Raw genomic sequence first — 12,382 nt, 5'->3', positions numbered from 1 at the left:
AACTTCATGTCTAAATACAAGTGAAAGCTGAGACGGAGGGTCTGCAACCAAAGCAGTTGCTCCCTTTAAATCATAAAGCCTCCCGTGTGCTGGAAGAGAAGAGACAACCTCTACAGATTCCACAAGACCGCAACGCATTGTAGTTAAAAAAAACACTAAACAGAAAAAAGAGTGATAATCTTGTACTGTGTTCATCAGTCTGCAGGGTTTTCTACATGTTCCCGAAACAAACAGGCAGGGAACACGTGGGTTTATTTCCGGTTACATTTTCAGCTGGGCGATGGAGCCTACTGAATGCAATTTCAGCAAGAAAAGCCAATGAAAGAAGAATGTCCGAAGTGCTTATAGCCGTGCTGCTGCCCCATTTATGTTTTTTTTAATAAGTTTTAGGTATCCTTTAAAGGCTATGTACACCTTTGGGGGCATTTTTTATTATTGCATTGTACCATTGGTCTTTATTAAAAATGTTGAGCCCCTTTCTCTGTACAGCCTTGAGATTCTCTAGTAGCAGGCTCTGTATCATTACTGTTTTTCATCAGGCGGCTAGTGTTTATTACCTTTTAGTAATTTAGAGATAAGATTCACACAGCTAGACAGTTAACCCTTTGCGACAGATCAGCTGAATAATTTTGACCAATTGAAAAAATTATTTTTAGCCCAAAATGAGTAAAATGCAATCATAAAAAAAAACTGGTCCCGAAGGTGCACATAGCCTTTAAAGAGAACCAAGGTGTTAATTTCCTCATCTTTTCCAATGTCAGCGATCAGACAAATGTGGGGTGGAGCGCAATCAAGTGGGCGTGGCATAACAGTCTCCGTCTTCAACTGCAGATAGAGCAGTGGGAAGAGGCTCCTGCCACAGCCAGTTGTCTTACAACCAGACGCAGAATTAGGTCTCATGCACACGACTGTTGTTCGGGTCCGCATCAGAGCCGCAGTTTTTGCAGCTCGGGTGCGGACCCATTCACTTCAATGGGGCCGCAAAAGATGCGGACAGCACTCAGTTAGCTGTCCGCATCCGTTGCTCCGTTCCGAGGCCCCGCAAAAAAAATTATAACATGTCCTATTCTTGTCCGTTTTGCGAACAAGCATAGGCATGTCAACGATGGGCCGCCCGTTACGTTCAGCAAATTGAGGAAGGCACAAGGGCAGCTTCTGTTTTTTTGTGGATACGTGGTTTGCGGACCGCAAAAAATGGCATGGTCGTGTGCATGAGGCCTTACTAGGCTGGACACAGAGGGCTGTTCCAATGGCCATCCACAAAACATGGATATATCTGGATATCTGTATACTGGCCAGTGCATAATTATTTTTTTCTGTCGACCTATTTCACGGAAAACTGACAAGAATGCTGCAGACTGTTGGTCCATGCTGAAATGTGGAAGTGTGAACTGCACCATTGAGTGCAGTTCGGAACAAACAAATTACCGTCGTCTGAGGAGAGAGCTGGGGAAAAAGGCTGATCTCCTAGGACATGGTGAGAGGACTTCCTTGCAAAATGAGATAAAATGGGATCATAAGAGGAACTGCAGTTTTTTTTTTTTTTTTTTAACATTATTGTTGTGTAAAGAGCTGTGCTTTTTAGGTTCTCCTTAAAGGGGTTATCCAGGAATTGCTAATGATGACACATCCTCAGGCTAGGTCATTATTATCACATCGGCAGGGGGGGGGGGGGTCTGAGTACTGGCACCGCCACCGATCCGTTGTTTCAAGGAGCCAGCCGGTTAGAACACCGGCTCCCAGCAGCTTTCCAAGCACAGTGCCATACATTGCATAGTGGCCATGCTTGGTACTGCAGCTCAGCCCCATTGATTTGAATGGGGCTGAGCTGCAACTAGGCCATGTGATCAATGTACGCTGATGTCACATGGCCTTGGAATAGGCCTCAGCACTCACAGAGTGCCAGCCTCTTCCTACAGCTGATAGGCGGGGGTCCCAGGTGTCGGACCCTACCGATGACTGTTCCAGAGGAAAGGTCATCAATACTAATTACCAGATAACCCCTTTAAGAGTCTTGCTCGCTCCTCAATAGAGTCAAGCATTAGGAAAGGTATAAAAACGCCGACAATGTTCACACAGAATTACTGGTAGAGAAACCTCTTTTTAGCTGAAGCATTTGTGTCTGTAAAATAATAAATAATCTCCGGATTAGTAATACTTACCATGCAGACTTCCCGTGGTCAGAAGAGCTCGCGCTTTATCGGCCAAGTCACTGTTTAAGGTGTTTCCTAGGAGCAGAACATCAATTGCTTCTTGTTTTGAGCCATCAAAAAAATTGCTCTGTATTGTCCTCGTAACAGACCGTGCGCCATCTTTCAACTTTCCACCCTGCAAAATGACCACAATAAAGCTGTTGACTGGTTCTCTATACGGGAAGGAAACAGATTTTCTTTTTTTAAATTTCAAAAGGTAAAAACAAGCTTGATATCATCTCAAACTAGGAAACTAAAGACTGTGTTCACCTCCACCACATCCTGCTCCAATGAATCCACCAAGAAAAGAACACAATTATAAATTGCCTACTCTTTGTGCCTAAAGCTCCTCTGCCGACTTGTGTCTCCATAGTAACAGACTACAAACCAGCCCTGTGTAGTCTGATCCTGCAGACACACTCCCTTCTGGTATACGGTATTACCAAGCAGAAGGAGCAGGAGAGGATTGGAATCCTAAAGAAGTCCTGGAAAAAAAAAAAATACTGAATAGTGGCCCCATGTTCTAGGAGGGTCTAAATTGACAGGAGGCAGGGCAACAAAGGTGGGGGGGGGGGGGGGGTCATCAACACCATATCGCAAAATACCACAGAATATACTACCCCAAAAGCTGTCCCCGAGTTGGCCATCAATAGCTGCCATTTGCTCTCCTCCTCTTCCAGTTGTCTCTGACTAAGATACGGAGCAGGGGGCTTAGGAAATGAGATTGGGGCCATAGTTGAATTCAGGAGGGCATGTGTCGCTGGCCGGGTACACGAGTATCTGATTCTCACAGAGTTAATTACCACTGATAGCTCATTATGTACCCAGCCAGCAGCAGAGGTGGGGGCTTGGGCGGCCCCCTGGGCATCGATCCACCGGGAAATTTCCCTGTAAGGTCTACAGCCAGTCCACCCCTGAGTAGGGGCACATATGGAATAGAGTAGGATTGCAGGATCAGACTACGAAGGGGTTTGTTGTCTGTTACCAAGGAGACGTATAGATCTGCATAGAGGCTGTAGATACAAAAAATGGTAGGAAATTTCCGATAAAAGGTTGTTTGCCTTATTATTCAATTGCAAAGATGGACAAGGAGGCTTGGACCTGAACGTTCGGATTCAGCTGAGGTCCAGAAGCTCAAAGAGCTCTACCAACATTTCACACATTTCTTCTATAACTTATCTTCACCATTCCTGGTGAAGGAGCCACGCAGACACCTCACTGGCTTTATGAATCACCTGCATTTGCCTCCTATGGTACAGACAGCAGGAGGCAATGAGCAAGCGTCCAGGCTCCCCGAGGAGAGCTATGGAGAGAACCGGAAAGACAGAAGCCTCTATACACGCATACACAGCAAGCCGGAGACTTTATATCGCCATATATTACACTGGAGGGCCCCCAGCCTATAACACACAGGCCATAACTCTGGAGGACAGACGCACAATCCTCTGCTGAATTTCATTTACACTGAAATTTCTATAGAAATAATTAAATGAAAGGAGAAAATGGCATTTTAAATTAAATAAATTGAAAACCAAAGGCCATATAGAGATCTCTGGTAAATGTGAGCCTCATACTACACATATAACCGCTATACCAATGACAGGATGCAATATGCACGGCCTAAATCAGGTTAGGTCGCTGGTTTCCTGGGTGGCGTTTCCTTTGAACTTGTGACCTTATGCTGTCGTTTTCTCTTGTGCCATAGACCCAGAAGCCACACGCTATTCATGACACCCAGATAGCGAGCAGAAGACTAATATATTTCTATGGACGATGCATGTCCGCCAAACTGAGGACTCCTCTTCTGGAGGCATCTTGGATTTAGTTGACATGAGCTCATTTACATATTTTATCCATTGGGGCATTGCCTGAAAATATGTCTCCGTACACCCGCTGGGTCCCTTCAAGGTGAACCAATACCCCATGTTCAGAAGCGGTGGACGATAAGTTAACCCTTTAAGGAAACTTTTAGGTGTTGGTTAATTTAAAGTACAAAAGCTTCATTAGAAATACTCACCATTCATTCAAAGAGTCAGGAGGAGAGGAACCGAGAGGGAGCAGGAGAAAAGCAGGCAAGAAGTTATAAGACTATAAGAACAAGGAGTTTACAATACGGAGAAGAAAAGAAGAATGTAAAATACTAACAGTGGCATGCGAGGAGTTAATATAATAATAATGATAATGATAATAATTGAAGCAGAAAGGTTATTAAAAACAGTTATGTCAGTGTATATTAGAAGCCAGGACCAGATGCATCAGTATCAGCAGCCAAAAACATGCAAGTGGCGGATTCTAACGTGGCGGGATAAGCGGTGCCCCAGTCAACTACCCCTCTTCTGAGTGACCGATTACGGGACATTATTATTTATAAACCTACCCTCAGGATAGGTCATCAATATAAGATTGATGGGGTCTGACATCCGGCACCCCCATGATCAGCTGTTTGAAGGGCCCTGCTCTGCGCCCCGCACCTTTTCATAGCATACCAAACACAGCGCCGTACATCATATAGTGGCTGTGCCCGGTATTGCAGCTCAGTCCCATTCACTAGAATGCTGCACAGAGACAGAGGTGATGTGACGGCACAGGCTGGAGAAAGGGTCGCAACACTTACCTGAGCACCATGGCTAGTTTCATCGGCTAATCAGCACGGGTGTCAGGAGACAGACCCCCACTGATCAGAGAACTGGCTGTCGATATTTAAAGAGAAGCCGTCATCTCTGCCGACATGTCTATTGTAGTAACTACTTGCATTCTCCATGTAATAACACTTCTGGAGCATCTGCTCTTAAAGGAATGGCACATCATATATTATTTCTACTTTTTGAAATAATGAATTGCCAGCAGTTTGCAGTAGAGGTACAGAAGGGTGTTACCAGTTGGGAGTGTGCCCCTGGACAACCCCAGCAGCACTGATTGGAAAAGGTCAAACACACCTGCTACTGGTAACACCCAACAGCACCTTTACTGCTGACTGCTGGCAATTTATTTGTAAACTTCTGGCAGGAATACTAGAGGAATGGCACAGCATACAATGTTATTACATAGGGGATGCAAGTAGTTACTAACCCAGATAGGTCAGGAGAGGCAACAGGTCTTCTTTAAAAGGGTTTTCCAGGCTCCTGATATTGATGACCTATCCTCAGGATCGGTCTTTGATATCCAATCGGTGAGGACCCGACACTTGGCGCCCCCTTGATCAGCGGTTACCCTGCAGCTTCCAGAGCTGGAACTCTAGCACTTTGAATAGAACAGGAAGAACAGCTCCGTTCAAAGCGTAGTGGCCATGTCAGGTTACTGCAGCTCAGTTATCATTGAGCTGTTCATCCGCTTCCTATCAAAGTGCTAGTTCCAGCTCTGGAGGCTGCCGGTATGAGCTAAACAATGGGGGTGCCGGGTGTTGGGCCCCCAATAATCGGATATTGATAACCTATCCTGAGGATAAGGCCATCAATATCAAGAGCCTGGAAAACCCCTTTAACTCCCAGTAAACCCTTTTAACTTAGGTCAAAAGGTAGCTTCGTATGTGAATGGAGAAGAATTAACATTATTTGGTTTTGCTGTGGTTGGATAACTAGTTATAAAAGGGTAAAGCAAATGATTTGTGGCGTTTCAGGTGCGCTTTTAACAATCTTTATTATTGTTCTAAAGCATCAGATAAAAATAATCCATGTGCAGCCTCATCAGGCTGTCAAACGCCCTTCAATCTGCCCAGCGCTTCTTACTAAGGGCTCGTTCACACGAACGTTTTTTGCGTTCCGTATATAGAACCATTCATTTCAATGGTTCTGAAAAAAAATAAAAATAATTAAATAAAAAATGTACTCGGTATCCATTCCGTTTTTGAGGAACCATCTATTGAAAATGTTATGCCCAGCCCAATTTTTTTCTATGTAATTACTGTATATGCCATACGGAAAAACTGAATGGAACCGGAAACACTACTGAAACAAAAAAAACGGAAAAACTGATCTGTTAAAAACGGCCTGCAAAACACTGAAAAAGCCACACGGTCGTGTGAACAAGCCCCAACATTGAGAAGGTCAGTAAGTACCGAGGACAGATGGAAGGATTCATGACTGCAAAGAGGTTTTGTTTGTAGTCTGTAACCATGGACACATACATCTGCAGAGGAGATGTATAGACAGCAGGAGATTTTTAAGCAAAGCTACCTCCAAAATCATTTCATTTCACTGGAGGCTGGACATGCCCCTCAGCAAGAAGGTGTACATGTACAGGTGTACATGGTCAGGCCCCTTTCACACGAGCGAGTTTTCCGCGCAGGTGCATTGCGCCCGCACTGAATCCGGAACCATTCATTTCAATGGGGCTGTGAACATGAGCGTTGTTTTTCATGCATCACTTGTGCGTTGCGTGAAAATCGCAGCATGCTCTATATTCTGCGTTTTTCAGGCAGCCCTGGCCCTATAGAAGTAAATGGGGCTGCGTGAAAATCGCATCCGCAAACAAGTGCGGATGGGATGTGTTTTTCACTGATGGTTGCTAGGAGATGTTGTTTGTAAACCTTCCGTTTTTTTTATCACGCGCGTGAAAAACGCATCAATGTGCATTGCACCCGCATGAAAAAAACTGAACAACTGAAGGCGATCACAGACAAAACTGACTGAACGTGCTTTGCGAAATCGTGCACTTTTAACTGAGCGCATCCGGACGTAATCCGTCATGTCTGCAAGGGGCCTTAAAGTGTTTTTTGTCTTTAAGAATCAAAAAAAAAAAAAAAAGGCAATAACCACCCTTTGTTCTAGTGTAGCCACTACTGTCAGCAATGACAATGTTTAGGATGCAGTAGAGACGTACTGCACATGACCGCTGCAGCCAGTCACTGGCCTCAGGGGTATGCTGCACATCTCCGCTACAGTCAGGACAATGAAGCAGAGTGGGAAGGACAGGGAGGCGGCACTTGAGGAAGGGACTGAAGAGGATTGGTATACTTTTATTGTTCCTATAGACCCTGCCATTTTTATTTTCATTTTTTATTTATTTATAATTTCTATGCTTTGATGGTGGCCAAGTACCACTACTGCCGATTAGTACTGCATCATAGATTCACAGGTACTACAAAGGACATCATTTTAATACCACTTCATGTGGATACCGGGATGCTCTACCTTTCAGCTTCCAGGCGCAGCATCGCCCCAAGAGGCACTGCAATAACCATGCTATTTGTGAATAATGCCATGCCTGGGGATATGCCCAACTCTAGACAAAAGCCGATTTCTCCAGTTCCACTTGTGTATATCCAGTTCTTATGAATACTTGCACTGGTTTTAAAGGGGTTCTCCAGTTAAGAAAATCCCTCTTCATACATCCCGTTAAGCAATTCTGAATAATAGAGGGTAAACAACTATTCTGGATCCTCATCACTTCCCCAAATGGTTGCAAAGAGTGTCTCTTGCTCTAAAGGACCCATCCTGTCCTGTATCACACAGTAAACTCATTGATGTGAATGGCCACAGTGTAATACTTAACCACTCCTGCGGAGGCGCTGCAGGGAAACTGGATACTTACTACCAGGGTTCCTCACAGATTACAGCGGATTGCTGGGCAGTCCCTGCAGGAGAGTACATTACTGATCTGCTTACTCTCAGTTTGGTGTGGAGAATCCCTTTAAATGGTAAGAAGAACTGATGTAAACCCACCATCTAAAGGCTTGTCCGCCTGAAACCTAAGGTAGAGCGAGAAACATCCCTGGAATGTGCTCAGATCCAGATGACTAAAAAAGGACACTGGTTTCAGGCAGATCGTACAGATAGAGACGGTGAAAAGTTCAGATCATCATCCTGGGCTGAGGAACAGACAGGGACGAGAACGGGCAGTTCTGATCCGAAGGTTTGATAATCCAGAGTTTATTCAGGATATTCAGCAGGCTGCTCGTGAGCCCAGGACCTTATATCGGTGCAGGCAATCGATCACCGTCTAATGGAGCTGTGTGATTGTAAGATATTTATTAAAGCTGTTTTGTCCTCTCTCACACATTGGTGGCATAGCGCTAGGACCCACACCTACCTCCAGAATGGGGTCCCCAAAGTAAATGAGAGCACATGTGTGGAGTGCTCTTCATTCACCTCTATGGGAATTCTGAATACAGTGAATGCGCTTCTACATTCGGAATGCCTCAAGAAATCAATGGAGAGATGGCCGCACATGCGCAGTGCTCTTTCATTTTGAGGCCTCCGTTCTAGACTTGGGCTACTTTCTCACTTGCCCGTTGTTTTTGTTTTACGGTATTCAGATCGGGCAGAGGATCTCCGTACTGGAAAAAAATAAGTTTCCGTTTAGTCCTCATGCATTCTGAATGGAAAGAGATCCGTTCAGCATCAGGATGTCTTCCGTTCCGGCAGCATTCCGTTTTGTGACCGGATGCAAAACCGCTGTGGTTGTGTCTCCGGTCATAAAATCGGATCCGGCACTGAAAAACAATGTAAGTCGAGGGTGACAGATGCGTGTTTTTTTTAGGAGCCTAAAAAATATATAAATAAACTGCTTCCGTCAGCCATTGACTTTCAATGTATTTAGTGACGGAGCAGTTTTTTTCCATTTAAAATTCCCACAACCGCATCCTGATGTGCAAAATCAAAACAGATCCTTTTAATTAACAATGCAAGTGTGAAAGTAGCCGTATCTGACATGGGGGTCATATCCTGTATTTTTATTTTTTAAGAAAGCTTCCTCTGTTGTTCCTTCTGGAAATGCATAAGGAAACTGACAACTCTGTGATCATTCTCCTTGTCAATGGAGTTTCCCCTACACCCTGGTCAATCAGCGCAGCCAGACTGATAAAGTGACGCCCAGTTGTGAATTTTTTAGTTTCCAAGAGGAATAACAAAAGAACAGCTCACAGCAGAAGTCTAAGGCCCCCTGCACGCGAAACGTGTGCGCCCCGTGGCCGTATTGCGGACCGCATTTGCTGGGGTTCCGTGGGGTTTTGTCCCGTACTTCCGTTGCGCAAAAAGATAGAACATGTCCTATCTTTTTTCAGAACCGGGGGAACGCGGACCCCATAAAGTGAATGGGTCCAATGTCTGTGTTCGTGCATTGCGGGCTGCAGCACGGTCACGCGGCGCACACATTCGTGTGCAGGAGGCTTAAGACAAGATGCGCCTGAAAAATGGAAGTATTTACTCAAAATCAAAAGAATAGCTGAAAGGTCTTTTGTAAGATGAAGTCAGGGAGAAATCATAGAAAGCTTGGGGTGTCCGGGCACATGGTGGCAGCGCTGAAAAATCTGCCCACATGAATAGCAGAATGAATGAAAACAATGAGAAAAATCAATAGTGACTGAAATAGGCGAGTAACAGCCTAAATAACCAAAACGGCGAAGACCACATAACCGTACATATCACATGCGTGCCGTCTAGTGACGGTCACGCCATCCTGTAGCTTCATGCGTCTTTATGATAATTCACATATGGCAAAAAAGCTATCCGAGCACCATAACCCGCTGCGGGCAGACGGGCATTCCTCAGACGTCTCTCACCTTTGCCTTTCCCTCGAGAGCTCCAGTGCCGGCGTATATTTTACTAATGGAGTCTCCATTTGTGGACCACATGGAGCGGAAGACTTCCTGGAAGCGGGTGACCAGCTGCGGCTTCTCTGCGAGACCAAGGGCTTCAAGCTGCTTTAGGAGCATCTGAGCGGAGACAATAATGAGAACAGATTAACCTATGGAATAAAAGCAGCAAATCTGAGGTTCAATTATTTAACACTCCAGGTCGTTAGGTTTGGATGGTAAAAGCTGACGGACGCGTTCCAAAAATGAAAAGGCTTGCCCGAGATTAGCTAAATGGAGGGTTTTTTAAACCCTCAGAAACAGTGCCAGGGCTGTGCCCACCCTCCAGACACTTGGACAGAGATAAGCTGCAATACCAGACACCACCCATGGACAAGAGTGGCGCTGTTTCAGATAAGCAGCAAATACTGTACAACCCTGTTGGGGCTCATGCACACGACAGTCCGCAAAACACTGATCTGCAAAAAATACAGATGACGTCCGTGTGCTTTCCGTATTTTGCGGAACGGAACAGCTGGCCTATCCTTGTCTGTAATGTGGACAATAATCGGACATGTTCTATTCCTTTGCGGAACGTACATACTGAAACGGAACGCACACGGAGTAACTTCTGTTTCTTTTTTTTTTTTTTTTTTGACCCATTGAAATGAATGATTCCGCAAACAGTTGGCAACAAAAAAAAAAGGAACAGACACGGAAAGAAACTAAGTTTGTGGGCATGAGCCCTCAGCAATAGTCCACTTCACTTCAAGCAGGACATGGGGAACTCCTAGCAGGCCATAATGAAGCGGCTCTGAAGCCATTTTGACTCCTGGAACGTGTACTCCCATACAGAATGCCTTAAGGAATGGGCAGCGTGCTCCGGAATCGCTCTGCCTGATCAGAGAGAGAACTGTGCAGCCATTCAGTTAGAGCTGCCGTGTCTTCTCCATCTACTGTCTGCAATCATCTCTACGATCAGCGCAGAGATGGAACAGGAAGTGAAACCCTCAGGGCTCCTCCACACGTCATGGAATTGCTGAGGACGGAAAATCTGTAGCCTATTCCCGTACGAGCAGAGCGAATGAGATTACTACAAACCTCATCCACGTGCAGCATAAAGTCTCAATGCAGAAAATGACCTGTGGTTCGGATTAGCGACGCGGAAAGGTCACAAATGTTTTGCACATTTTCTCCATTGAGTTCAATGGTCAAGTTAAAATCAGCAACAAACACTAGTGTTGAGGATTTTGCTGCAGATTATCCAAAAACCTCAGCATAAATCATAATAAGCAAGACCTAAAAACACGAATAAAACATCACTATACTCCCCTGCCCGGAACATCTGAGTAGGAGGCCAATTGCACAGAGGCCCGTGGTCTGCCGGAGGTGCGCTGCCATGGGGGTGCCAAGGCAGATGAGTACAGTGTCGTCTTTTTCCGCTCAGCTGTTTTTAACAGGTGAAACCCAACTCTGCACAAACATCCGCACAATTTGGTGCTGGCTTTTCTGTTGTATATTTCCCTGTGGATTCTTGCGGAAATTTTTCACAGCAATTCCACTACACGTGGATGTCCCCTTAGTGGCTATGTTGGAGAGGTGAGTAAACACTGGGTATGTAGCATTAACCCATCCACTACCTCCACTAGTGATCCTAAAGTTGACCAACTGACTGACCTAGGCCACCAGGATTCTTACATTAAACCCTTCAATGCCCCAAACCACAAGAGATACTGAAATTAACTCCCTAACTGCCCTAGACCTTCAGCTATGCTGAAATGAACCCTTTCACTGCCAGAGACCACCAGGGATCCTTACAGTAACCCCTTTACTATTCAAGACCACCAGGGATACGGGAATGAACACCTCACCTCTCCTAGACCACCAGGTATACCGACATTAATCCCATCACTGCCAGGAATCCTGGAATGAACCCCTCACTACTGACAACCTTCACTGAAACAGACCTGTCCTGGATGACCACAAATGTGGACAGCAAACTTCAAATGGCATAGACCTGAGTGCAACATAACACTGACACTATTTGCTGGGATACTATGTGACCCTATATATATATCTGTCTGCTTTATATCTAATTATTAGGGCGCTGAACTTCAATAATTATCTGATGGACTTCTGTTTTGCCCACTTTAGAGGGCACAGTGCCCAGGGTCCTTAAAGTGAACCCGTCATCAACTTTATGCTGACCTCACTGAAAAACATAAAATAGTGACATAAATGCTGATGTCAGCGGTGTGTTACACATCAGCTAAAAGTAAGTGGTTTCTGAGAACCAGCATCAGAATCATTGCAGTCCGAGGCTTGAAAAGAGTCCAATCTGCCTGAAGAGTCCTGGTTATTATAATCTCCTGCTCTCTCGCCATCTGCTGATGACTAGCAGTTCTCTCCTAGAGAGAGAGGGAGAAAACTCGGTAGAAGCCGGTCAGTCATCAGCAGGAGAGCAGGAATTCATGAATAACCAGGACTCTTCTCAGGTGGCCGGGGCTCTTTTCCAGGCCCAGTCTGCAATGATTGTGATGTCGGTTCTTACTTTTAACTTAAAATGACAGACCGCGGCAATCAACTCACCTGTCTCTACTTTATGCGGCACTTATTATGGGCAGCATAACGTTGATGACGGGTTCCCTTTAAGTGACTGCTCACCAGTTACAAAGGCTTA

General features: G+C 45.2%; 1 protein-coding gene across 3 annotated transcripts in view; it reads right to left on the bottom strand.

Moving 5' to 3' along the window:
* The window catches only part of SYNJ1 (synaptojanin 1), a 95,223-nt gene that overhangs the window by 49,043 nt on the left and 33,798 nt on the right, over nucleotides 1-12,382 (bottom strand). For all 3 annotated transcript variants that reach the window (XM_044284395.1, XM_044284397.1, XM_044284398.1), the window contains exons 11-12: nucleotides 9,691-9,843; nucleotides 2,163-2,328 (exon numbers count right to left, since the gene is read on the bottom strand). In XM_044284395.1, coding sequence (XP_044140330.1) covers nucleotides 2,163-2,328; nucleotides 9,691-9,843 — 319 coding nt within the window. The remainder of the gene's footprint in view (nucleotides 1-2,162; nucleotides 2,329-9,690; nucleotides 9,844-12,382) is intronic.

Source organism: Bufo gargarizans, chromosome 3 (assembly GCF_014858855.1).
Source record: "Bufo gargarizans isolate SCDJY-AF-19 chromosome 3, ASM1485885v1, whole genome shotgun sequence".
In the NCBI taxonomy this organism is placed as follows: Eukaryota; Metazoa; Chordata; class Amphibia; order Anura; family Bufonidae; genus Bufo; species Bufo gargarizans.
The sequence above is the reverse complement of the archived record's forward strand: the minus strand, read 5'-3'. Positions and strand labels throughout refer to the sequence as shown.